At 47.8% G+C, this 25,742-nt stretch overlaps 1 protein-coding gene across 3 annotated transcripts in view; it reads left to right on the forward strand.

Moving 5' to 3' along the window:
* LHX4 (LIM homeobox 4) overlaps window positions 1-25,742 on the forward strand; it is a 63,984-nt gene that overhangs the window by 18,579 nt on the left and 19,663 nt on the right. For 2 of the 3 annotated variants that reach the window (XM_055582857.1, XM_055582859.1), the window contains one exon: window positions 12,724-12,895. In XM_055582857.1, coding sequence (XP_055438832.1) covers window positions 12,724-12,895 — 172 coding nt within the window. Of the gene's footprint in view, window positions 1-3; window positions 182-12,723; window positions 12,896-25,742 lie in introns of those variants that run through there. The other variant, XM_055582858.1, reaches the window with a different exon arrangement.

Genomic DNA, 25,742 nt, shown 5'->3' on the forward strand with positions numbered 1-25,742 from the left:
TGTACCTGGACAGCTGTTGTTGTAAATTAAATTCGACCGGGGGGTGGGGTGGGGGAGGGACTTAGTAACACTGTGCGCCCAGGAAAGAAATGGAGCGGGCCGCGGGCTGTACCCAGTGTCCTACAGAGGAAGGCGCGGCTGGGACTCAGCGCAGGCTTCATTCACCCTATGAGGCTCAGAGGTTGGTTTCATCAAGGATGGGATTTTTTTTTTTTTTTTTTTAAAGGCAGGTTGAATGTCTTTTAAAGGCATCTGAAGGATGAAACTAGTCAAGAAGAATTATTAGCAAAGCCCGGGCGAGATGAAACCAGGAGCGGTAGGAAGTTAAATGAAGGAATACCAAAGCGAGGTGTACCTCCCTCCCGACACGCCAAAAACAAAGCGGGGTTAAGGCAAGAATGTAGGCTGAACGCCCCGGGGATTAGAGTAAAGTCTTCAAGTAGAGTCTTCAAGACGTCTAGGAGGGGCAACCTACGCGACCAAATACCAGGGTCGATTTTACAAAATCGAGTCCTCCTGGAGGTGAGGTGGGGTAGGGTGGGGTCAGGGGGTCGAAGCAGGAGGGAAACCAGGGTAGCAATGGCTTTCCATTGAGTAGACAGAGCACAGCCCACCGGGGCGTCTTGGATTTTGAACAGTGACCTGATGACCCCGCTGACCAGGTGTAGACAGCCTCAAGTCCTAAATATTTCCATTGTCCTAACACTTCCCTTTTGCCTCGGATTTTAGAGTCCTTTCACTCTGTGCTCCAGTCAATTAGTGATTACTTTAGCACCGCATTAGCAGACAGAACCCAGAGAGACGCAGGTGCTGGGAGGGCTGCAGTGGAGGAAGGGGAGGGAGACAGCCACACCTGCAGTCATCCAGGGATGGGAAATTAGTTAACAGGCACTCACCTTTCTTTCTATCACATTGTTAAGAGGTCTCCTTTGAGCCTCTTGATTTAGTCTGTACTGGTGGGTATCTTGTGGGTTTCTCAGGGAAACTAGTCTTCTCCTAATTAAGGAGTTGTGGAGGGGGGAGGTGGGTGAGTTGAATGGAGGGACCTTGTGCCATTTCTTTCAATCAAGGAAATAGATCAGGATTGGGGCTGAGAAGCTTTGGAATGCAGAGAGACTTGGAAACAGTTTAGCTGCTGAGCAGCTGGTGGAAAGGAGTAATCTTATCCACTTTGGGAAACCCAAGGATGGAGACAGACTGAAACAGCCGTTTGCTATGGCGCACCAGATACCTTACTGTATAGATGGCTGAGTTTGGAGATGGATGGTGTGTGCAGGGGGTTCATTTTGTAATGGTTTTCTGCCTTTCCTCTCCTTCTGGAACGAGTGTTAACAATGCCCATAACACAGATGTGAGCCAGGGTCTACCGCTTTTAGGAAAATGTCATCGTGGCTTGAATGTCTGTCTTCCTTGTCTGTCTCTCTTGCCTTTCTCCCTTCCTTCCTCCTTTTGTGAGATCCTTGCGGGAGGAGCATGGGTTTGCACAGGATTTCTGACCAGCGGGGTCTCATCAGGGGTTGAGTGCCCAGCAGGCTGTGGGGAGGTAGATCCATCCATTTCTCACGCAGTTTCCAGGAGGCTTGGGTGGGGGGAGAGCAATTTCTGGGTCTGGAACAGAAACGATCCCAGAGCGGGGCTACTGTTGTTTGTGGTAGGAAGAAAAACTCACATGCCCCCTGTGAGGTCTTTACCTTTTTAAGGTCTCAATTTTATAGGAACCTCCATCAAAATGGAGCACAAATGAGCCATTTTGAGGCGCTGCAGCTGGGGGTAGGAGGAGAGGTTTAACTGGCAAAATTGAAATGGATTCTTCCTTGGAAAATGTACTTTGGGTTAACTGTACTTTGGGTTAGTGGCGGGCTGGAAAAATAGTCTCGGGAGGCAAATAGTAACTCCTATTGTTTTTTGGCAGATTTCTTTTCTCTGATCCCCACTCCCCTTCCCTCTGCCGATCTAGGTCTAGTCACAGATGTTTTACTGTGGTATCTCACCCCCAATTGCCTTTAAAGTATAATTGGCTTTAATTATAATGTTAGGGGGTTAAGGGATTGGTTCTGGGAACAGCTTAATAGAGACAAAACTTGCAGCCAAATTAATTGAAAGTTTCTTCTTATGAAGGAGCAGTTGCCAAACATATGGAATATTGCCACAGAATGAGACATCAGAAAAATGCATTGTGGAGATTCCGCAATGATTAAATGTGAAGAATGGAATAGAAATGGATGTCTGTGGCAGTTCCATAGACTGTCATGGATTCGTTTAATGTGATTTTTTGGTTTTATTTGCAATTATTGAAAATAGTCAATACTCAACAGAAGATTACTAATTCTGTGTCAATGTATAACCTAGGAGATAATTCTACACCTGCAAAATATATGTCTACATTTCTTATTTTATTTACTATGGGATGCCTTCTTTTAAAGGGTTGTCCAGATTCAGCCTTAAATCATCAAAATTGTCTCAAGGCTACTTTTGAATTTGATCTTTCATCGAAGAGGTTACTATTTTTGAGCTAAGCAGAAGAACAAAAGAGATTTTCAAAGGGACCTCAAACCACCAAATGAAACAAATAGGATCTGTGGTGGGAAGGATTCTAGGGAAGAACAGGGGGAGAAGACGATGTTAGGTGTGATCATTTCTGATTCTCTGACTCTTTTCTAGTTGTTAGTCATTTGTCAAGACAAACTAGAAATTAGATAAGATGTGTAGATTGCTGTATTTTTGAAGTACATCAGCGAATAGGATTATATTAGAGAATATAATTTACCTTAAATGTGATGCCAGGTTTTGTTTTGGTTTTTACTTATCTCAATATTTTTGTGGCTGGCCCAGATCCTTATAGACAACGCTGTCATCACATAACAACACAATGTTCAATAAACTTTTTATTCTTAAATTTTAAAGAACTAATATTGGAATTTTGTGCTTCTACTGTGTTGTTTAAGATTATTCTCACTAGGTTATTAAGAGAAAGTTTATAAAAAACATTTTTGAAAATTATGTTTGGTCTCTTGAAGATGCTTTGGTTTAGAATAAGGGAACATATAAATAAGGATGCTCTAAGTTCAGTTCAGTTGCTCAGTCATGTCTGGCAAAGCATTTCAGTATTCTTACTGAGAATCATGAACTCCTTATTGCCATAGAATAAGGAAACATAAATATGCTCTAAACTGTTCAGTAAAAGTGAATTGTCTTTAATAGGGAAATAATAAAGAGCCAGGAGGGGGTAGAAAACAGACACATCTAGTTCTGATTTGTCATATAAACTGCATCCTGTGTCTCAGTTCTCTGTTCCTTTGGTCACAGTTATCAGGTGATTTGAAAGGGGAGTTATGACCAGAAAACAAGGTTTTATTGTCAGTAGGGATGGCAGCGACTTTGAAAAGTTTTATTTAAGAAATAGGTATTGAATAACAGAACTTTCAATTAGTTTAACTGTACCTCTGTTATAATTCTGAGACTTGGATATTCCAGAATTTAGGTTTGCATTTAGGCAGGTCTGGTGCCATACTTGCTATGTCCTGTGGCCTTCTGTTAGCAACACTTGAGAATTAATCATTCCCAGATGAAACGAATAAGCCCCCACTGAGAATATTTCCCCAGCCTGCCTTTTCAAAACCTCCTTCTTTCTTTCTTAAAGAACTTTAGGTAACAGAGCAACATTGTCTGCCATTAAGTGCTGTTTTCTCCCTCTTCTATGTTGGGAAGGAATCGAGAATTCCAAGAAAAACATTTGCATAATATTTCAATTATATATGTGTTTCCTTAAAGCCCCATTTGGCTTTTTTCCTTTCAGTTTGAAGTCAGTTTAAAAAAAAAAAAAAAGGCAAATAAAATTAAGTATTTTGGGAAACATGCAGTAGCCAAATGTTATTTAAGACAGAGTTCAAAACGAAAACTACTTACCAGCAAAAGGATTTGAGGTGAAACCCACCAGACAGAGGTGCTTTGGTGAGCATTGTTGGAAGCCTTGGTCTTCAATCAGTCTCAGAATCTATCACAGAGAAAAAGAAGATTCTAGCCCTGGTTTGCTCCCCAATTGTGTACCCTTAGGGAAGCCCTTTTAAATGTAGAGGTTCACTTTTCTCAAGATCCCAAGGAAGAGTAAACGAGCTTGCAGATTTCCAAGTTCTTGACAAAATTCATAGTGTGGGCAAACTTAAAGACCACGATCATGATCACGGTTCCTGTTTTGGGGATGCAGTTGCCCTAAGCGGGCTGGAGGGCTCCTGGGTTTCCCGAGAGGATGGCCAAGACAGTAGGGAGCATTGAAGGGGTCGCCAAACAGGAAAGAAACCCTGGAAGCAGGTCCCAGGGACCGGCTCCCTATCCAGAAAGAAGCAAGGAATACCTTTTCCTGGGCATAAGGCTGTCAAGTCAAATGGTTTGTGAAACAAAAAGAATTTTATTGTCCAAAAAGCAGTGATAAAGCAATGTCTTGCAGGATTCCAAAGTGGCCCACGAAAGTCCAAATTTTACAAAATATTAATCTGTTCTGAGATTGTAATTAAATGAACATTATTCCAACCAGTACAAAATACCTGTCTTTAAAATATTAAAGTATTCACCAGCATTATGGGTCCAATAGAAATATCTGAAATTCTAAATCATTTTCCCAGAAAGATAAACTTTCTCAAATACACTTTAGAAATCCTTGTCAAGTGTGTTGGTTCTAGTTTTAGTCTCCTTAGTGAGAAAAAAATTGTTTTTCCTCACCTTGTTGATCTTCTGTGACCAAAGAGATAGAAAGCACAATTTTTCAAAGAATTAAAATCGATTAAACAAACACAAACAGTCTCTGAAATGTTTCAAGGTGGCCCCAGGTTCCTGGAGAGCAGTTTCTTGGAAATGAAGAAACGTGAGTGGGGAATAAAAATACACAGTACTTATTATACATCACCAGAGGGGTGTGGGCAATTTGATCTGCTGCAGACCCTATTAGACCTTTGATCTCTTCCACTTCCCACCTTTCTGAAACTTCTCAAATGGAGGAATTTGGGGATTTAAAACTGAATCCATTGTCTGTGGGCCACTCTGAAAAATAAGCCCCATGTGTACTTCAGGTGATTTGCGGGCTGAGCATCACGTTGTGGCTTTTATGAAAGCTTATAAGCTTCCTTGATGAAGAAGTAGGTTCCAGCTATAGGCAAAGGGTTTTTAGTTATTTCTTACCAAACAAGAAATAGTCACTTCACCATTGGGCATTTAGATGTCTCCAAGGAAAATAGGAGAAGCCTCAAATGTTAATTTGAACTCAATCCACTCTTACCTGGATACATTACAGCAAAAGGTCAGGCAGTTTGTGGTCCCAACCACCCCACTCTCAGCATTCACATATGAGGAGGGGGACCAAGGTCTGGCAAATTTGCCCTCATTCTGTGGAGGAAAGAATCTGACAGATTTCTTTATTCCAAAAAGACTGAATCTTGTAATGTTGCATTATCTGCTGTTCATACTCTGGGATTATGTTGATTAGAAAGGGTTGTACATTTTCCAGATGCTTTAGAACAAGGGGGATGAAGGAGAGTTTTTGAGTGTTTTGGTGGTGAGGGTAGGGAAAATTATATTGGGAAATAATGAAGCATGAAATAATTTTGATACACTTTAAATGTATAAATCCATCTTGTTGGTGACCGACTATGAGAAGGGAGAAGGAAGCTGACCACTGAGCTTGGACAAAGGTATTATGGAAGTAAGTGTTTTATACTCATTAACTGACGCAGTCACGTAGCAACCCTGAGAAAATGATGTTATTATCTCCATTTTACAGATAAGAAAGTTGAGGCTTAAAGAGATTCTACCATGTGTGTGATTGTCCAAAATCACACACGTGGTAGAATCAGCATCTCATTATCGTAAATAATTTGGAAGACCTAAAGATTTGAAGATCTGAACTCTAACCAGAACTGAAAATTGTCAAATTCCCTAAGTAGTTTTCCAAAAAGGTCTTTGAGCAAAATTTTCTACTTCCCCCTAGCTTTCCATTTCACTCACTATCCACTCTCCCCACCTCTCCAGGGTTGGACAGCTCCCTCATCCAGAGACAGTTTCCTTTCTGTAGATACAGCTTGACTTCAGAAGAATTGGCATTTTTCCCCAGAGTCACCATGCCTTAGCTGTTGTATCCAGATATGCATGTGCATGTGTTTGTGTGCCTTTAGGAGTGTGTGTTAGAATCTGTGGCATGTGTGTGTGTACCTATGAATACATGTATGTGTATATGCTAAATGTTTGAGTATACGTGAATGTGTGTGTGTGTGTGTCAGTGAATGTGGTATGTGTGGGTGCCTTTGTCTATGTATGAGTGTGTATGCTTAATGAACATTAGTGATTGTGTGTTTCTCTGTCTGTCTGAGTATGTATGTGAGTGTGTCTGTGTTAAGTATGTCTTTGTATATACTGCAAGTGTGACTATGTGGGTACATCTGACTATGTGTATGTGTCTGAGTGTGTGTAAGGGCATCTCCTTGGGTAGTTGTGTACATGCAACTGTTCTCCCTGCAGACTTAGGTCAGTGCCTTGGGTTGTGTCTCTCTGCTGGACTCTGGTGGACGGCCCCACGATGGGAGGGTATTGTCCCACATGGTCCAGCATCTCCACAGATTCCTTGGCTGCTCCAGGAGTGTTGCTGTCTTTTCATGCCTGGGTTTACCCTCTACAGAGCCCCAGCAGAGAGGATCACCACAGAACACTTTCCTGCAGATAAGATAAAAATTTTCATTTTAAATGAAATGACTCCTCAGATCAGGAACTGAGTTTATAGATCAGATTCTGTCTTAGTGACTGCAGAAGTCTGCTTAAACTCCAGTTTTCAAGGTAAAATCTTGCCATATCAGATACTGCATGGATAAGTCAAGTTTACTAGGGACTTGAAAATCCTCTCACACCTTGGAAATTTTGGTTATGACTTTATTTCTTGTAGGAGACCTATATAACCTCTGTCCTGTTCAGACTCTTCAAATTATGGGGGAAAAAATAGTTTATTGTAGGTTAAAAAAAGATTTGTGTTGTTGCTCTTTGAAATTTTCTGATAAACATTTCACACGCATCTGAATAATTGCCTGGAGCTCTGTCTCCTGAAGTGTGGGGTCTGAGGTCACAGGTCCTCACCCCCATCACAGGTGGGGATGAATCTGAACTTGAATAAATGAATCAACAAGCTGGCACCTTGCAGCTGGGGGGAGGGGATCAGCCGGACAGGGGTTCCCACTCCCAGCCCTGCTTGGGCATTAGGTGTCTGTCCCCTAAAACATCTGCGTGCTCTGTCCGAAGGAGGCAGATCTGTCCCTCAGACATTTCTGTCTGCACAATTGTTAGGGAGCACCAGAGGCTAGTGGCTTATCAACTCCTCATCACTAACACAGAGCAGCTTAGAGACTATTCCTCCACCTCCATCTCCCCTCCATAACGTGACACGTGACCCAGTAGAGCTAGCTGGGTGAGGTGATGTCTGACCTTCTAGCTCTGGGGTTGGGTGAGCCCACCCCATGACAGGCTTAGTTCAAATCCTGGTTCCCCCGTTGGGGGACCTCTGACATTTTGCTTGACCTCTCCCAGACTCAGTTTCCTCATCTGTAAACTGGATAATAATACTCCCACACCAAGTTGTGTGGATTGAGGAAACCTACGCGCAGGGCCTGGCATAGTTTATAACAGGTTCTTGTTGCCTGGTTTTACCTTTATTATTGATATACAGTGGATCTCTTAAAACCATTTCTGCATTATTTTTGTTTTTTTAAAAATGTTCTGTCTCTCAAAATGTGCAGTGGAATACAGTGGGAAAGGTTTTGTTTTCTTTTAACTTAAAAAGCACCCTTAGTATATCCTTTACCTTTTTGCCAAGCTTGAGGACGCCAGCTGGGTTCCAAGGCCTCAACCCAAGTTTGGGAAGCCCAGCCTGATCCCTCCGGAAGCACTCCCTGCGGGCTGGAGGTTGAGAGAAATGGCTCATCTGCCTGCTTTTAGTGTTGTTCCTAAACGTGATGTTGTCTCGGCTTCCAACCCTCTAAACCCCCCACCCCTGCCCGCCCTTCCCGCATACATTAGCCTTAATGTATTCTCCCTTGAATACTCATCATATTAAGGCTCCCGGTAGATACCTTGCTCGAAATAAATTTTATGGGCATGCATCCTCGCCCTCATCTCCATGCATTTGTGGCCTGGAGGAGAAATATAGCTGTATCTTTCCTTGGAGGCCAAACAACAATTAGGTGGGAATGGGCAGCCCTCTGGCCTGGGCTCAAGGCAGGGTGTGGGGAGGGAGCGGGCTTGCTCTCCGTTCCCCCATCGGTCTTTCCCAGCTTAATTTGCCTCTGCTGGCCTGCGACCTGGCTCCTGGGACAAAGACGTCCCTAGTTGGTTTTTCCCCGGGCTGATGATCCACGAAGACCCACAGGTCGGACCAGGCACCTGCGGCTCAGTGGGGCATGGGTTCCTTTGGCTCTGCACCGCGCCTCCGGGCACACCTCTTCGCTGAGGCGGAGGGCGTCTCCCCTAGGGCTTCCTTCCCATCCTTTGCATAAAGATGCCTGAGCAGACTTCCTTCACAGCCCCTTCCGTAAAACTCAGCAGCTGCCACCAGAGCGCCTGCAAGGGAGATCCACACCCTTTTCCTCTTAATGGCTCCATTTACCTGCCTATCCCCATCCCTTTCCCAGGCTGGACTTGTCACACCAAGGGAGCTCCAGGTTACCCGCCCCTTACTTACTATAGCTTCACCTCTTCTTTCCCAACCTCCCAACTGGTAAGGCCCCTGCCCTCAGAACCCTCCCTGGCAGCTCCAGGGATGTGGCCCTTGGTGGTTCCTGAAGAGTCAGGCGTGTGGTTGAACAGGAACCTGCCTGGAGGTGCCTGATGAGTCCCCAAGCCATGGCACAGCTGCCGTGTGCTTGGGTCCGCTCTGAACCTCTGCATGAGGGTCTTGACATCTATGCGGGACTTCTTGGTGGGAGTTCAATGAGATCAAGCTCAGGAACTTGGGCCCCTAACTTTCCTTACTCAGCCCAGTGGCACCACTGCAAATACCTGGTTACTGCAGTTATCTTACCTCCTAATGACGGAAACCTTTACTGAACACCTACTAAATACCAAGTCCTTGTCCTGTACACTGAGTCCTGTTGTTTGGCCTCCAGCCAAAGTGCTGTGAAGATGAATTGATTAATATATCTTCACAACACTTCTACCAGATACAATTGTCATCATCACTCCTTTTTACAGGCGAGGAAACTGAGGCAGAGGCAGAGTATTGGGTTGGCCATAAAAGTTCGTTTGGGTTTTTCTGTAAGATGGTTTGGAAAAATCCAAATGAACTTTCTGACCAACCCAATGATTTGTTAAAGCTTAGAAAGCAGAATCAAAATTGGGCAGACTGGATCCAGAATCCACGGTCTTAACCTGTGTCCTATCTTGCCGCTCTTATTCAGTGGAAATTCCTGTAGCTGTCCTGTGCTTAGCTCTTTGCGGGGACTCCTTGGTAAATACTTATTGGCTGAACAGTTTCTCTGTCAAGGAGGAGAGCTTTTGAGATAAAAAGAAAATCCCATCTGAACTGGGACCGGTAGTGAGTGTCCAAGCCTACATGTATCAGGGAGTTTTCATTTTGGTCTGAGAATCAGGTCAAAGGGCAAGGTGCCTAGTGAGTCTGACCTTCAGGCAACGGTGGTGCCTGCTGAGGCCATGAAGGGAACAGACTGTGTTGGGGTTCAGTTGGGTTTAAAATCAACACTGTGTGTACAGGGCTAACAATGATGGTTAGTGAATGTCTCCATAGCCTGTCTTTGTTTTAGATATAAATGATTTAGTACTTGAGAAAGCTTTCTCTTTACATAGGTTTGCTGCTGCTGCTGCTAAGTCGCTTCAGTCGTGTCCGACTCTGTGCAACCCCATAGACGGCAGCCCACCAGGCTCCGCCGTCCCTGGGACTCTCCAGGCAAGAACACTGGAGTGGGTTGCCATTTCCTTCTCCAATGCATGAAAGTGAAATATGAAAGTGAAATGTGAAAGTGAAGTCCCTCTGTCGTGTCCGACTCTTAGTGACCCCATGGACTGCAGCCCACCAGGCTCCTCCGTCCATGGGATTTTCCAGGCAAGAGTACTGAGTGGGGTGCCATTGCCTTCTCCGTTACATAGGTTTGACTGTGTTCAGTTTTTCCCCTTAATGCTTTGAGGCTAATGCTCTTATGTGAACACTTTAAAATCACAAGAGATTTAGTTTTACTACTTTTGTTGACATTTTGGGATGTGCAGGAAAAACGAGTGAAGAACTGTCTCCCGGTGAGCTTCTTAGGAATTTTTTCTTTTTGTAAATTTAAACATATATATTAAAAATTTTTACATTGTTGTGTTGGTTTCTGCCATACAACCATGCAAACCAGCCATAAATATACATACATACCCTCCTTAACCTCCCTCCCTGTGATACATATATACTATGGAATATTGCTAAGTTGCTTCAGTCGTGTCCGACTCTGTGAGACCCCATAGACGGCAGCTCACCAGGCTCCGCCATCCCTGGGATTCTCCCGGCAAGAACACTGGAGTGGGTTGCCATTTCCTTCCCCAATGCATTAAAGTGAAAAGTGAAAGTGAACTCACTCAGTCGTGTCTAACTCTTAGCGACCCCATGGACTGCACCCTACCAGGCTCCTGCGTCCATGGGATTCTCCAGGCAAGAGTACTGGAGTGGGTTGCCATTGCTCAGCCATAAAAAAGAATGCATTTGAGTCCATTGAGGACGAGTGAGGTGGATGAACCTAGAGCCTGTTACACAGAGTCAAGTAAGTCAGAGAAAAATAAATATCATGTATTAATGCATATATATAGAATCTAGAAAAATGGTTTTGATGAACCTATTAGGAAGCAGATACAGAGAAAGAACTTGTGGACACATTGGGGGAAGGAGAGGGTGGGATGAATGGAGAAAGTAACATCAACATATATACTCTATCAGGTGGAAGATGGGCAACTGGTGAGAAGTTGCTGTATAGTACAGGAGCCCAGCCTGGCATTCTGTGATGACTTAGAGAGGATTGATTAGTAATTTATTTGGTGATAAATATCTCTGGAGGTACTCTTGTGTGCCTGGCACTGTGCTAGGCATGGAGGAGACACAACTGAGAAAGAAATACTGCTCCTGCTCTTAAGGATTCCGCCTTTTAATGGGAAAGATAGTGTGTAAAAAGACAAGTAGCAAAAAATGCTATAATAGAGGTAAGAAACCCCAGGGTTTGCCAGCCTTGTGACCTGCTGTATTATGAGACTACCATGGGAGGCCAAATGCTTGCACGTTTATGTTTTTGTTCTTAACATTTGTTACAGTCCTTTTTTTGAGGAAAAGGACAAGGGAAAATGGCTAGAGATGTTTACACTATTTGTTCATACAACTGTGAAAGCCTGACCATTTTATACATTTTGAAACTAATTCAGTGACTCAAAAATACTATCAATCCCCTGAGCAATCCCTTGGTAGAGATGGGATGGCAGAGAAATAGACCTTGGCTAGAAAGTCACCCAACCCAGGAACAGGATGGAGCAGTGGTTAGGATTCAGTTGCGGACAACAGAGTCCATTTTCACTATTTAAATGGAAAGTGGTCAATTACCAGGTATGTATTAGATGACTTTCAGGTTAATGGAGCCAGCCCTGGAGCAAGCTTCTGGGAATAACTCCCAGTCCCCAGAATGGTGTTGCTTCTGCCATGATTGATTAGGACATTAAAACCAGAGAATCCTGTGGCCTCTGCCATGCTCCACATGAGCATAATGGGGGCCTGCCTCTTGGGTGTGCCTCCATTCTACTCAATTCTGAATTCTGGTCTCTCCTTAGTGCATCTGATTGGCAGACTCTAAATCACATTTGGAACCTGAGCTGCAAGGGAGTCTGGAAAAGCAGAGTCTAGTTTTCCTGTCTGCAGTACTACATGAAGTCATATTCGTTGGGGATATTAATTGATGGTATCTTTTGTAGTTCATTAAAATACTGAGATTCTTTTTCCTCTTGGACCTTTAGGCATGGACCTTGGTCACTACCCTTCTCCCCTACATATCATTTTCTGTTTAGGCCAGATGGCCTCTCAGTCCATGCCTAGGCAGGGCTCACTTTAGAGGCTTTTAGCACAGATTCTGCCCAGTAGTGAAAGTGTCATGGGCTTCCCTGGTGGCTCAGATGGTAGAGGATCTGCCTGCAATGCAGGAGACCTGGGTTCAATTCCTGGGTTGGGAAGATCCCCTGGAAGAGGGCATGCAACTCACTCCGGTAGTCTTGCCTGGAGAATTCCATGGACAGAGGAACCTGATGGGCTGCAGTCTATGGGGTCTCAAAGAGTCAGACATGACTGAGTGACTAAGCACAGCACAGTGAAAATGTCATAGAAGTAAAAGTGAATGTAATTGGGTCTTCCTGGCCACCGGCTGCTGAACTGCAGCTGGCATAAGTGGAGTTAGCTGATGCTGCTAGCCTTGTGGTGCTCTCAGAAACAGGCCCTTTGGGCCAAAGCCACCCAAAGCCAGGCCAGCAAAACATGGATTGGATTTCAGTCCCAACCTACTCCTTTGACCAGGCATCTTTGCACAGTGTACAACCTGCACAACTGTATGTGGCAGCTGAGGGAGTTTGGTTTATGTTCTTTCCCAGATCAGGCAGAATGAGAAGGCATCCACATGGCACCTGGTCCGGTTAGCAGTGCTCTGCAGAAGGCTCACACAGCTCTCTCACCTCTCTCCACAGAGATCCCCCAGTGTGCTGGCTGCAACCAACATATCCTGGACAAGTTTATCCTCAAGGTGCTAGATAGACACTGGCACAGCTCCTGTCTCAAGTGTGCGGACTGCCAGATGCAGCTGGCTGACCGGTGCTTCTCCAGGGCTGGCAGCGTCTACTGCAAGGAGGACTTCTTCAAGTAAGTCAGAACTGGGTGGTGGGGTGCAATGTGCTCTCCCTGCCCTAATCTAACCGCCTCCCCCATGCAGTGAGGGGGAAGTTTGCGGTAAGACAGGGTGGGGAGGGCAGGGGTCCGTCCTGTGTGGGACGGGTGAACCCTGATGCTAAGAGGCTGTTTCTCATTGAGGTCCCGCTTCTAATCACTGGCCCCATCATTCCTTTATGCCCAGAGTCTCAGCCTCACATGAGCTTTGCAAGGGGCAGGTACGAGGAGCCGGCAGGAGGCAGGAGCCAGACTTCTCCAGGGTGACTGACGGAGGATCCTTGCAAATCCTAAAAGGAATTCCTCTTTCTATCTTTGTGAGTTGGTGCCTCAGGGCACTTCAGTTCAGCTTAGTCATGTCCAACTTTTTGCGACCTCATGAACTACAGCACGCCAGGCCTCCCTGTCCAACACCAACTCCTGGAGTTCACTCAAACTCATGTCCATTGAGTCGGTGATGCCATCCAGCCATCTCATCCTCTGTCGTCCCCTTCTCCTCCCGCCTCCAATCCTTCCCAGCATCAGAGTCTTTTCCAGTGAGTCATCTCTTCGCATGAGGTGGCCAAAGTACTGGAGTTTCAGCTTTAGCATCATTCCCTCCAAAGAAATCCCAGGGCTGATCTCCTTCAGAATGGACTGGTTGGATCTCCTTGCAGTCCAAGGGATTTTCAAGAGTCTTCTCCAACACCACAGTTCAAAAGCATCAATTCTTTGGCGCTCAGCTTTCTTCACAGTCCAACTCTCACATCCATACATGACCACTGGAAAAACCATAGCCTTGACTAGACGGACCTTTGTTGGCAAAGTAATGTCTCTGCTTTTGAATATGCTATCTAGGTTGGTCATAATTTTCCTTCCAAGGAGTAAGCGTCTTTTAATTTCATGGCTGCAGTCACCATCTGCAGTGATTTTGGAGCCCCCAAAAATAAAGTCTGACACTGTTTCCACTGTTTCCCCATCTATTTGCCATGAAGCGATGAGACCAGATGCCATGATCTTCGTTTTCTGAATGTTGAGCTTTAAGCCAACTTTTTCTCTCTACATTTTTTTTTAAATTTTATTTTATTTTTAAACTTTACAAAATTGTTTTAGTTTTGCCAAATATCAAAATGAATCTGCCACAGGTATACATGTGTTCCCCATCCTGAACCCTCCTCCCTCCTCCCTCCCCATACCATCCCTCTGGGTCGTTCCAGTGCACTAGCCCCAAGCATCCAGTATCGTGCATCGAACCTGGACTGGCCACTCGTTTCATACATGATATTTTACATGTTTCAATGCCATTCTCCCAAATCTTCCCACCCTCTCCCTCTCCCACAGAGTCCATAAGACTGTTCTATACATCAGTGTCTCTTTTGCTGTCTCGTACACAGGGTTATTGTTACCATCTTTCTAAATTCCATATATATGCGTTAGTATACTGTATTGGTGTTTTTCTTTCTGGCTTACTTCACTCTGTATAATAGGCTCCAGTTTCATCCACCTCATTAGAACTGATTCAAATGTATTCTTTTTAATGGCTGAGTAATACTCCATTGTGTATATGTACCACAGCTTTCTTATCCATTCATCTGCTGATGGACATCTAGGTTGCTTCCATGTCCTGGCTATTATAAACAGTGCTGCGATGAACATTGGGATACACATGTCTCTTTCCCTTCTGGTTTCCTCAGTGTGTATGCCCAGCAGTGGGATTGCTGGATCATAAGGCAGTTCTATTAAGCCAACTTTTTCACTCTCTTCTTTTACTTTCATCAAGAGGCTTTTTAGTTCCTCTTCACTTTCTGCCATAAGGGTGGTGTCATCTGCATATCTGAGGTTATTGATATTTCTCCCGGTAATCTTGATTCCAGCTTGTGCTTCTTCTAGCCCAGCGTTTCTCATGATGTACTCTGCATATAAGTTAAATAAGCTGGGTGACAATATACAGCCTTGACGTACTCCTTTTCCTATTCAGGGCACTTGGTTGTATCATTCCTGTGACTTTCAGAGTGGTCCTTTGAAATTTAGATCTAGAGGCATCTCCATGGCTGCTTCAAGGGTCTCAGAGAAGAGTTGCTCCTGGTAGGGGTTGAGCCAGGCTCACACCGTGTCATCGGCTTCAGTGGAAATATGATGAAGAGACAGTTTTGTGTGATGGTTTAGAGCTCAGACCCTGCCTGGGTTTGAACTTCCTTATTAGCTGTGTGCTCTTGAGCAAGTTATTTAACTTCTCCATGCTCAGTTTGCTCATCTGTAAAATGGGGCTGATGATAATAGGGTTGTTGTTAGTTTTGAATGAGTCAACATGTATAAGTTCCTTAGGACAGTGCCTGATACATGAGAACTAGCTCTTAAGACTGTCCTTGGTTTTTCATTCTGGGATTGGGTTCATCAGAAAGAAAAATCCTGTTGGAACTTCAGAGTGAGGGGATCTCCTAAAATTTATTTTCCATGGCATTTGGTCTGGCACTTCTCTTCCGGAATTTATTACCTAGGCCTCAAATGAAATGGACAGGCTGGTAGGACAGGAGGCGAGGAGTGTCTGTCAGTGACACAGAGCCCATTGCGGGTGGCCCTTGGGGTGTGTGGAGTGTGGTGGGGCTGCAAGGTGGCTCACCAACACCGGGAAACACTGGGCAGAAATGAGCAAGCCCTGGAGAGATGGTGCACCTCCTTCAGGGGATGTGTATTCTGGAGACAGGGAGAAGAAATGGGGAGAAGCACCATTCCTGGATATGGAACTCGATTTCTCCCAAATCCTTCCCAAAGTTTAACTGCAGGGAATAAGTGATTTGAATTTCTGAGGATTCTCCAATTTTGTCAGTCCAGTGGAAGTTGAAAAGCACTTTAAAGATGACGTTGATAACCACGGGGGCTGCCTCCACGGCCTGTGCTCAGAAGGCAGGACTCATTGTCACTATCACACTTCGGTCAAATAAGCTCTGCTCTCTCCTTGAAAGTGTGTGTGTGTGTGTGTGTGTGTGCACCCATAGATGTGCACACATCTATGCTCACGCTCCCTGAGGGTGGGACAGTGGCTAGCACAGGCACGCCCAGCAAGTCCTTATGGCTCCCAGTTGAGGGGTGGGCCTCTGGTTCTTTTCTGTGGACTGCACCCCCTTTTCTCCCCATCTTCCTCTTACTTTGCCCACCCTTGATGCTCACCTTGTTGCCTGTATTCTGCCATGTAAGCAGTTCCATCCCCTCCACTCACGTCCTTTCTCTACAACAAGAATTTGCCTCAACCCTCTTTGCTCACAGATGCCCCGGTCAGGTACCATGGCAGCTCTTTGGGCCCCGGATAGGGCAGTTGTCATCCTCTGTGTTGGGGGTGGGGAAGAGGGCAGAAGGAAGCAGGTAGGCGGGCCTGGCCTTGGGGCTTTGCTGAGCAGTCTATGCTTCCAGGGCCAGTGCCTCATCCTACCGTTTGTCCCTGGACCTTCAGAAATCCTCAGTGAACTCCAGGGTGAGCAAGAGGCCACATTGCCTTCTTGCCCATCTGGGGACAGGGGAGGTGCTGAGGGATCCCTTGGTCAGAACTCTGGCTGGGTGCAGGCCTGTCAGGATCAAAGACGTAGAGCTCCATAATCAGAGAAACCCTTTTGAGCCCTGGCATTGCCCTGGGGCCCTATCTGATGTTTGGACCTTGACTGGCTAGCTCCAGGTTTGGGAAAAGGAGATGGCAGCAGCTGGCATGTAGCTTTGGCTTTGGGAGAAGTAGCGATAAGGAAAGAGGATCGCTTTAGACCCAGGAGGGGCCAGGGAGTGGGGTACGAAGGGATTAGCACAAGCCTACGAGCCATAAGCCCGAGACCAGCAATAACAATGACAATTACTCACGCAGCCTGTTGCCCCAATCCCTGCCTCCATGACCTTGGAGACTCATCAGTAGGGTCTGTAGTCATCTCCCCCTGGCTGCTGCCCACAACACTTCCCCACCAGACCAGCGTTCTCCATCACAGCTCAGGTCCTGGCCCACCATCCCCAGCTCCTTTGGCAGGCCCCCCCGCATACAGAATATTGCAGAAACACTATGCCACCAGAGCCTTCTGTCCGGCGCCCAGCCTCCTGTTCAGTCCTAGCTCACGGCTTTCCTTGGGTACCTGATGCCCCCCAGCAGGATGCCTCCTTTCCCAGGCATGCTCAGCGTTTCCCCATCTCCACACCCTGGTCCGGGGATGAGGTCCATCCTCTCAAGGTCTCCCTATCCTTCCATGGTGGTGAGTCCAGCTCCTCGGTGGAGGGAGCCTGGTGGAGGCCTGGCCATTTTACGCCTTGTCTCTGCCGATGACTCAGCACAAGCTGCCTTGCTTGGCTGGTTCCTCATGCACCTGTTGGCCTGAGGAAAGGCTTATTAGTCATTCATTTTTCTGTCTCCCCCATACACATAGGCTGTTGCTGGGTTTGATGCAACAAAGAGTAGATTACACGGCGAATTCACAGTGTGCTGTGGGGACCGGTTTCTTCTGTACCCAGCTTTGGCATCCTGCAAGTCGCAGAGGCCCAGGCTGCCTCCCTTATTTAGCCACGGTTACTCTCCTCTCCTGAGATCATTCTGCTTTTTAAGGTAGCCCACTGTCAGGGCTGGAGCCCCTTGTTAAGGGGAGCTGGCCACACATTCAGTGCTGAATCCACAGGTCGTTAATTCTGTGCTGGGGATGCTGTGTGGAGAGAAATGGAAAGTGGAAGTGATTCTCCCCACTGCCCACAGAGGAACGATCAGACACAAAGCCCCAGGGAGGACCCTTGGATTTACAGGCAGTCAGGACTTACCCAGCATTTGGGATCATGGCTCTTTGGTACAGGAAGGCACAGGTGCAGCACAGTTTGGTCTAGCAAGTCACAGTCCTTGGTGAGGACGGGGGAGGGAGCATTGTCTACAGTTAGAACGGCTTCACCTCCCATCCTCAGGGCTTGGGACCTGCTGCCCACTTGGGGCTCAGACAGCAATCTGGCTGCAGAACTGGCAGTCTGCTCCTCATTGCAGCTCATTAAAGGTCACCAGGCACCTGCTTTCAGCTGACATACATGCAGAGGGACACTGGGAGCAGAGAGAACAGGAGATAGGGCAGGAGGGGAGGGCAGTCCTGGGCACCCCAGTTCCCTCCCGCATCTCACACCAGGCTTCAGGAGTCACCTCTGGCGGCCTCAAGAGAGCCCAGCAGGTGCCATGCACTCGAATCTGCCCAGCAGACCTCAGAATGCTTGAAGCTGTGGCACTTGGAGGATGCCTGGTCGGAGGCATCTTCTCTATGTACCTTGAAGTAAAAGAGAAAAAGAAAAAAATAAGAAGTACTATTCTTTTATGATATCTGCCCCAAAGCCTGACTCAGAGACAGAGGGCAGGATTCATTGACCTTACTGATCAGTACTCTGTTTCTAAGTTCCAGGATCAATACTTTAAATCTCTTTGCTTATAGCAAGGGGCACGGCCACTGCTTTGCATAACTCCAGGGGCATCTTTTATTCTGTGTGAAGTTTTGTGAATCAAGACAGTATTGTGAGGAGCTGGAGGGGTGATTACCCCAGAAGTGGGGGGAGAATGGAGGTGAAAGACGGAGATTGGCTTCCCCTAGCCTCCAGCCTGTGAAACATGGCAGTACTGGTGCCTGGCAGCAGAGGGCGATGTTGGCGTGTGCACAGACAGAGAAAGAAGTACTGTTGGAAGGTTGTACTCGGTGGTTGTTGTGCTTTGGGGAGGGTGGGGGGGGCGCGCTGTTAAACACTGTCTTGCTCAGTAACATTGGCTGATTTTTGCTGTTGTTTGTTGTTTTGCCTCTTGGGTCCTTGGCTTCCCTTCTCCAAAGGAAATAAAATTCCGAGGCCAGAGAGGAGAGGCGGTGAGTCGACTAATGCAGTGCTTCTGAGACTATTACAAAATTGCAAGCTAGGAAGCCAACAACTCCTTGGGTTGTGTTTGCTGAGCAGGTCCTGTCTGGACTTTGCATCCAGGGGTGGAGGGTCCCTGGCTCCTTGCAGAAGGGCTGGAGCCTGGGGATAGCAGGGGTCTGGGATTTGGGCTTCTGGGTCCCCTGCTCTTCACTGTCTGGGTCCTGCCAGCTCCCTTACTTTGAAGCATGGTGAAAACAGGTTTTCTGCTCCAGGAACTGGTTTAAGTGCTGGAGGTTCTTAGGCAAGTTCCTTAACGTCTCTCAGTTCCAGTGCCCTAAGACTGGGTACACAGGAGCGTTTCGCAAAAAGGGAGTCATTTTATGAGCAGACTGGTTTGGTGAACCCAAATGGAGCTTGATTGAATTACTGTTCTGTGTTTAACCAGCTATCAGCAAACAAATGACCAGGCCTTCCTGAAAACCTCATCCCCTTATCTGTTAAGAGGTGATGTTCTAACCCACCGAGCTGCTGTGAAATGGGAAGAAGGTGATGTGTAAACTTTGTCCGGCACTGCTGGGTTCTTCTTGCTAGGTGCTAGAATCTCTGGGTGTTGGGTTTCTGGCCCCAGAGGACTAGCTGTCAGAGTTCTCCCCCAGGGCTGGGCCGTGCTGGCTTCTCCTGCCCACCCTGCTCCCACTGAGATGATTTTAAAAGCCTAGAACTCCTCACATGGAGGTCAGGGTAGTCTGGCTCATGGCAGTGTGCTGGGCATAAACCATGGCATAGAGATGCTGTGCTGATTTACACAAAAACTTGGGAAGCAAACCAGTGATTATTATAACATGAAAACAGAGAGCTAGAGAATTGAAGGGCAAGATCCACATACATTTTTAAGGTAAGCCACAGCCCTTGAGAACATTCCAGTCTTGTGGGGGAGCTTCAAGCTGTATCTTGGCTGCCAGGTCTCTATGCTCACACCTGCCTACTAGAGGGGGCCATGGGGAAGAGTTGGAGATGTTCGGGGGTGACTGCCACCTCAGGGGGTCCTGTCTAAAACTTCATGCTCCTTTGGGGGTGTCTCCCTGCGCCTCAGGCCCTCTCCTGCCTGGCACTGTGGGGATCCAGCGAGATGGAGGGCCGCTGGACCGCTGTCAGTGGGGTGCTGCGCCCCTCCCCCAGCCAGTCAATCTCTAGGCAGTAACGGGCTGTCAGCCAAGGGCAGGTAAGAGGCGTCCTTGGGAGCCCGGGAGCTGCTGATTTATCCCCGCCGTTCAGAACAGCCTGTCTCAGCTCCGGCAAGCTCTGCGTTTGGCCCGGCCACAGGGTGGTTTCGCTGGCTCCTGTGAGGTCTTCATTAGTGACCTTGAGCCAATCACTCTTGTAACCAGGGCCTCCATTCCTCAGCTGGGCAGATGCCCATGGGACATCGGGCAACCTGGGGGACATGGGATAAGGCCCGTGCTCCGAGTTGGACATTTGGAGAGGGAGCAAGCATTGGGTTTGAATCCAGGCTCAGTGTGAATTTGGGGCATTAGACCTCTTGGAGCCTCATTCTCATCTTGAAAAAAGAGATGAAAATGAAAATGTCTAATTTTCTAAGTTACTCCGGGGATGGAGTGAAATGAGGTACTTAGTATCCATCATTATTGGTGACTACTCTGTTATTTATTTTTATTTTTTGATGTGGACCATTTTTAAAGTCTTTATAAGATTTATTACAATATTGACTCGTTGTTTATGTTCTGGTTTTTTGGCCATGAAGCATTTTGGATCTTAGCTCCCTGACCAGGGATTCAACCCATACCCCCTGCATTGGAAGGCGGGGTCTTAACCACTGGACCACCAGGGAAGTCCCTGGCTATTCTTATTAAGACCATGACAGCATATCTATGTAGGGAGGAGAGAAAAAGAGAAAAGGAGGATCCTGGGGGCAGAGGCTACAAAAAGCCTTGAGCCAGACAGGGGTCCCAGGGAGGGAGGTGGGGGCGGGTCAGATGACTGGAACAGCTGTCAGCCTCTTGGCGTGGGGGTGATGTGTACAGATGCCATGGGTTTTCTCCACAGGATGCCATCCCTCCCTGTGTGATCCAGAGCTCTGTGGTGGTGACCGCAGCCCTCAGCCTTCACTTCCCCAAGTAGAGTTCCCAGCTCTGGCCAGAGGGGCCAGCCTGGGCTTGCACGGGTGCCTCTAGCTAGCTGGTACCTTGCTGCCACAGGAAGAGGACACTTCAGTTCTACGGTTGGTTGTGGGTCCAGTCTGGGGCCAGGTTCTTGCCGAGCCACCTGTTATTTTTTATTAACTACACATCTACTACGACACACACACCATTCTCAAAAAATGTTCTTAAAGAACTCACAAGGGGAGGGTCTCTTTGACGGGTGACTTTCCATAATTTCTGAATAGTTTATAGTCTAATCCCCTCACTAAGCAAATTAAACCTTTTAAGGTAACGATCAGATGGTTCAGATAGTAGCTGTGCGTGTGGACATTTGTAAGGTTCAAACACACTGGTGGGACCAGGCCCACAGTCATTTGCAAAGGCCTGTAATCAAGGCAGAAGCAATTACTTAGCTGAGCAGCTCCCCCTGGGACCCGAGGCCATATATCAGGCAGTGATGAGTCCACAGATTATCTGTCTGCCCGCCCCGGAGCCCTCCTGTTCAGCTGCGCCCGCCCACCCTCCAGGAGCCCAGGCTTGCCGCCGGGAAGGCCCCCTGACATCTGTGCTACCTGCATACCAGAGACCTTTGTGTCCTGGGGAATCTATTTGGAACCAAATAGTTGCAGATGAGCCTGAGAGTCGGACAGCATCTGGGCTGTGGAAACATAGTCCCCAGACAAAGAGGGATTGGAGTGACATGGGAGTGGGAGATGGGGGCACCCCAGCAGGCATCAGCAAGCCCCATTCTCTTAATCACTGGGATTCCACCCCTCTCTCCTTTACCTCTTGCCCCGCTTCATTCAGGTACTGAGACACAGGGTCCCACCTCCAAGAGGCCCTCTCTTTCCCTTCCCACTGCCTCTGTCTTCTCTCCAGCTGCTGTCATACGCCTCTGCACCACTGGAAGCTTTCCAATCAGCTATCCTACTCATCTTGTTCCCCTCATGCCTTCCTGCCGCAGGCCCATCTTTGGTCACCTTACTACCCTGGCTCCTGAATCTCCTGAACCCAGCACTCAGGGGTTCATCGCCTGGCTCCATCACATTGCTTGCTGATTCTCTGGCCAAGATCACGTGAGCGTCCAGTGACAGCCAGTCTCTGGCTTGTGGCTGTGCCTCCTGGGGTCTGTCAGTGCCCCTGGAAGCCCCACCTGAGGAGGAGCTGCGGTCCAGCCTTAGACCCCGTGATGGGCATTGTGGGTCCTTGCGGCTGGCTGCGGGATGGGGTGAGAGTGGCTTGGGAGGGGGCCCTATGCCTCTCCCGTCCCAGTGCCTGCTGCACCTCCGTGAGAATGAGTTCTCAGGCCTTGAAGGGCTCAAGAATCAGCAGGCAGTCTGCACCTGCTGCAAGAGGGCCTAGAGCACCCATTACATAGAGTTTCTCAAAGCACAGTCCATGCCACAGCTGGACTTATTAAATGAGGGGCTTATTAAAAGTGTGCAGTCTGGGGCCAGAGTCAAGAATCAGGGATGACTTTTCTGCTTTTAAGCAAACATCCCAGTTGGCACTTCTACATAGGGTAATTTGGTAACAGCTCAGCTAACACCTTGGCAGAGAAAAATTAGCCTGGGATCAGGAGGGCTGATTAGGTGCCCGGAGGAAGTGGGTGGAAAGGAGGGACAATGTTGTTGGGCTAGTTGGACAATGTTGTTGTCCAACCTGTGGAAAGGGACTAATAATGCCTATGATAAGGGCTCTTGTGAGTTCAGGTAAGACAGCTCACTAGAAACTCCCCTGGTGAATACTAATGCTTCATGCATGTTCACAAGAATTTAAGAGAGATGGGCTGGACTCTGGGAGAAGAGGATCAGATCCTACACATCCCATTGCCTCTTGGGAAGCACATCTCCCCCAAGCAGGGAAAGCAGGGATGTATGACTGGGGGAAGGGAGAGTTGGGCTGTAGATTTTTTTTCTGCCACTCACTGGGCTGTGTGATCTTGAGCAAATCTCTGACCCTCTCGGGGCCATTTTCTTCTGTGTTAAATGAGGAGGTTGGACTAGGTGACTGATTCTAAAGCTCTGCCAGTTGCATTCATCTCAAAGTAATATTGAATGCTCGTTGAAAAGAAAAATGTTATATTAGAAACTACAAATAAAAAGCAGAGCCTGAGCGGAGTTCTGGTGGGGCTGGGAGGTTTATGTGTGAATATGCATGTGGTGTAGCTGTGTCCCCATTCTCCAAGGCTCTAATGTTCTCCAGTGTCAGGCCTTCTCCAAATATGGCACCTTCTGCATCTGGAGAAGGCTGACTGTGCTAGGGCAGGACTCTGTGTGCCGTGACATGGCTGTGGTGGTGATATATGTTGGAAATATTGGTACATACAGTAACAGTAAATATCAGCGACTTACCTGTCAAGCGTGGTGATAGATAAAAGAAATACATGGAGGAAAGTGTCAACTGGGGAAAAAATATACGGCCGGCAGTAAATCACCGCCAAGCAATTAAAGCATAAAATTAAGTTGTGTGATATTTTGTTTTCTTGGGATGGTGCACTGCTCTGTGGCGGCTCCCACACATGGGGGCTGGCGTGGGCCTGGGTTGGACTGCTCCCAACAGCCCAGAGAAAGGAAGAGGATTGGGTTCAAATTCCAGCTCCACCGTCTATTGCTGTAATGTCTCTGGCACGTTTCTTACCCTCTCTGAACTTATTTCTTCCCCTACAAATGGGGGAGTGGCGCCTGATGTAATTTGGGGTGGAGCCAATGAGATTTGCTGACAGATCACACGAGGGTGTCCAAGGCAGTGGGCCTGAGCAACTGGAAGAGAGAAATCGCCCTTCTCTGAGATGGGGAAGGGGCAGATGCTGAGGGAAGATTAGGAGTTGAGATGCTGAGGGGGTGGCTGTGGGCTGTACCATCTGGAGTTGGGAGGAGGTCCCAGCTGGAGGTGGAAGTTGAATCCCCAGAGATGTGGGATGGATAAGAAGAGGTGGAGAGAGGTGGAACAGGGGCTTCCAGAGAAAGGAGCAGAACCCGGAAAGCCAGGTCCTGAGGCCCAGTGAGTGATGTGTTCTAAGGAGGAGGGACAGCCTATGTGGTGCAAGGTGAGGGATGATGAGACCTGACCAATGGACTCAGCACTGTTGGGGCCACCTGGTTAAGTGAAGTTGGGGTTGATTCATGGGCGACCACCTGACTGGAGTGTTGCATTAGTCAGGATTTTCCACAGAAATGCAACCAACAGGCTGTGTGTGTGTGTATAAAGAGATTTAATTTAAGGATTGGCTTACAGGATTTTGGAATCTGAGAAGCCCCAAGAACTGCAGTCAGTGGGCTGGAGGACCCAGGAGAGTTGATGGTATATACAAGACGGTAGGCTTGAGACCCAGGAAGAGCCAGCATTTCATTTCAAGTCTAAAGGCAGGAAAAGACCAACGTCCCAGCTCCCGCAGTCAAGCGGGAGGAGTTCACTCTTGGGAGGACAGGCCTTTGTGGTCCCTTTGGGCCTTCACCTGATGGGAATAGGCCCATCACAGTGAGGAAGGCAATCTGCTTTACTCGGTCGACTGATTGAAATGTTAATCTGTCCAAAACCACTTCCAGACACACACAGGAAGACGTTTGACCAAATATCTGGGAACTTTGTGGCCCAGTGAAGTTGGCACATGGCAACTGGAGGTAGAATGAGAACAGGGGCATTAGAGACTGTGTATAGACCCCGTTTTTGAGGGATTTTGCTCCGAGGGGAGTAGAAATGCAAGGAGGCGTAGGGTCAAGAGTTTTTTGTTTTGTCTTGAAGTGGCAGAAGTAACAGTGCTGTATGCTGCTGGGTACCTGTGATAGAGAGGGGACATTGATGGTGTGGGTAGCAAGGGGTCTAGTTGCTTGCTGAATGATCTTACTAGGAAGGAATGGACTCTGTGCCCAGATGGGCTGACAGCCTTGACCGGGAGCACAGATGGGTCAGCTGTAGGGAGCGAGAGACTGGGCACGTGGTGGGTGGACAGAAGAGGGGGAGTGCCTAGCAGGCCTTTGCTGAGAGCCCCTCTTTTGTCCCGGAAACAGGAAGCTGGGCCACCAGCTGAGACCAAGGATGAGGGGATTGGGAGAGAGAAGGGATAGGAGGGTGGGATTAACAGACGAGAGGGGGCACTGTGCTTTCCCAGGCCCTCCGGAGCCCTGGACCCTGAATTTAAAGGTCGTCCAGTCAGTGAGGAGGGATGTTTCCCTCAGCCCTGTCCTGACACCTGTGCCGCGTGGCGGAGGTCGGGGGTTGAGAGCAGGGTGGGGAGTTGAGGGTATGGGCAGGAGAGGGGTTCCTAAGATGGACCGCGGAGTCTTTGCTGGGTTGGGGGGAAATGAGGCCATGAGGAGAGTGAGGGGCAGTGAGAATGGGCAGGGTGGCAGGGTTGTGGGAGTCAGGCTGCTGTGGGCACCGAGTGGAAGGGCAAGACACTGCGATGCTTGGAAGTCATTCCTGGGGGCACCCTAGTTCCTGATGGGATTGTCTGGGGTGGACCATGAGAGTGAGTGTCTGAGGATATGACCTTCAGGGGTGCCTGCTCGGTCGCTCAGTCATGTCTGACTCTTTGCGACCCCATGGACTGTAGCCCACCAGGCTCCTCTGTCCATGGGATTTCCCGGGCAGGAATACTGGAGTGAGTTGCCACTTCCTCCTCCAGGGGATCTTCCTGACGTGGGTATAGAACCCGAAGCTTCTGCGTCTCCTGCATTGGCAGGTGGATTCTTTACCACTGAGCCACCTGGGAAGCCCATGACCTTCAGGAGAAGAGGTCAAAGAATTCAGTGCACAGGGTCAAGAGGGACTTGTTGTGGGGACATCGATGTCACTGAGAATTCTGGCAACAGGGATGGTGAACGTGAGGGTGAGCCAGGAGCAAAATC

This window comes from Bubalus kerabau, chromosome 5 (genome assembly GCF_029407905.1).
Source record: "Bubalus kerabau isolate K-KA32 ecotype Philippines breed swamp buffalo chromosome 5, PCC_UOA_SB_1v2, whole genome shotgun sequence".
NCBI classification, from domain to species: Eukaryota; Metazoa; Chordata; class Mammalia; order Artiodactyla; family Bovidae; genus Bubalus; species Bubalus kerabau.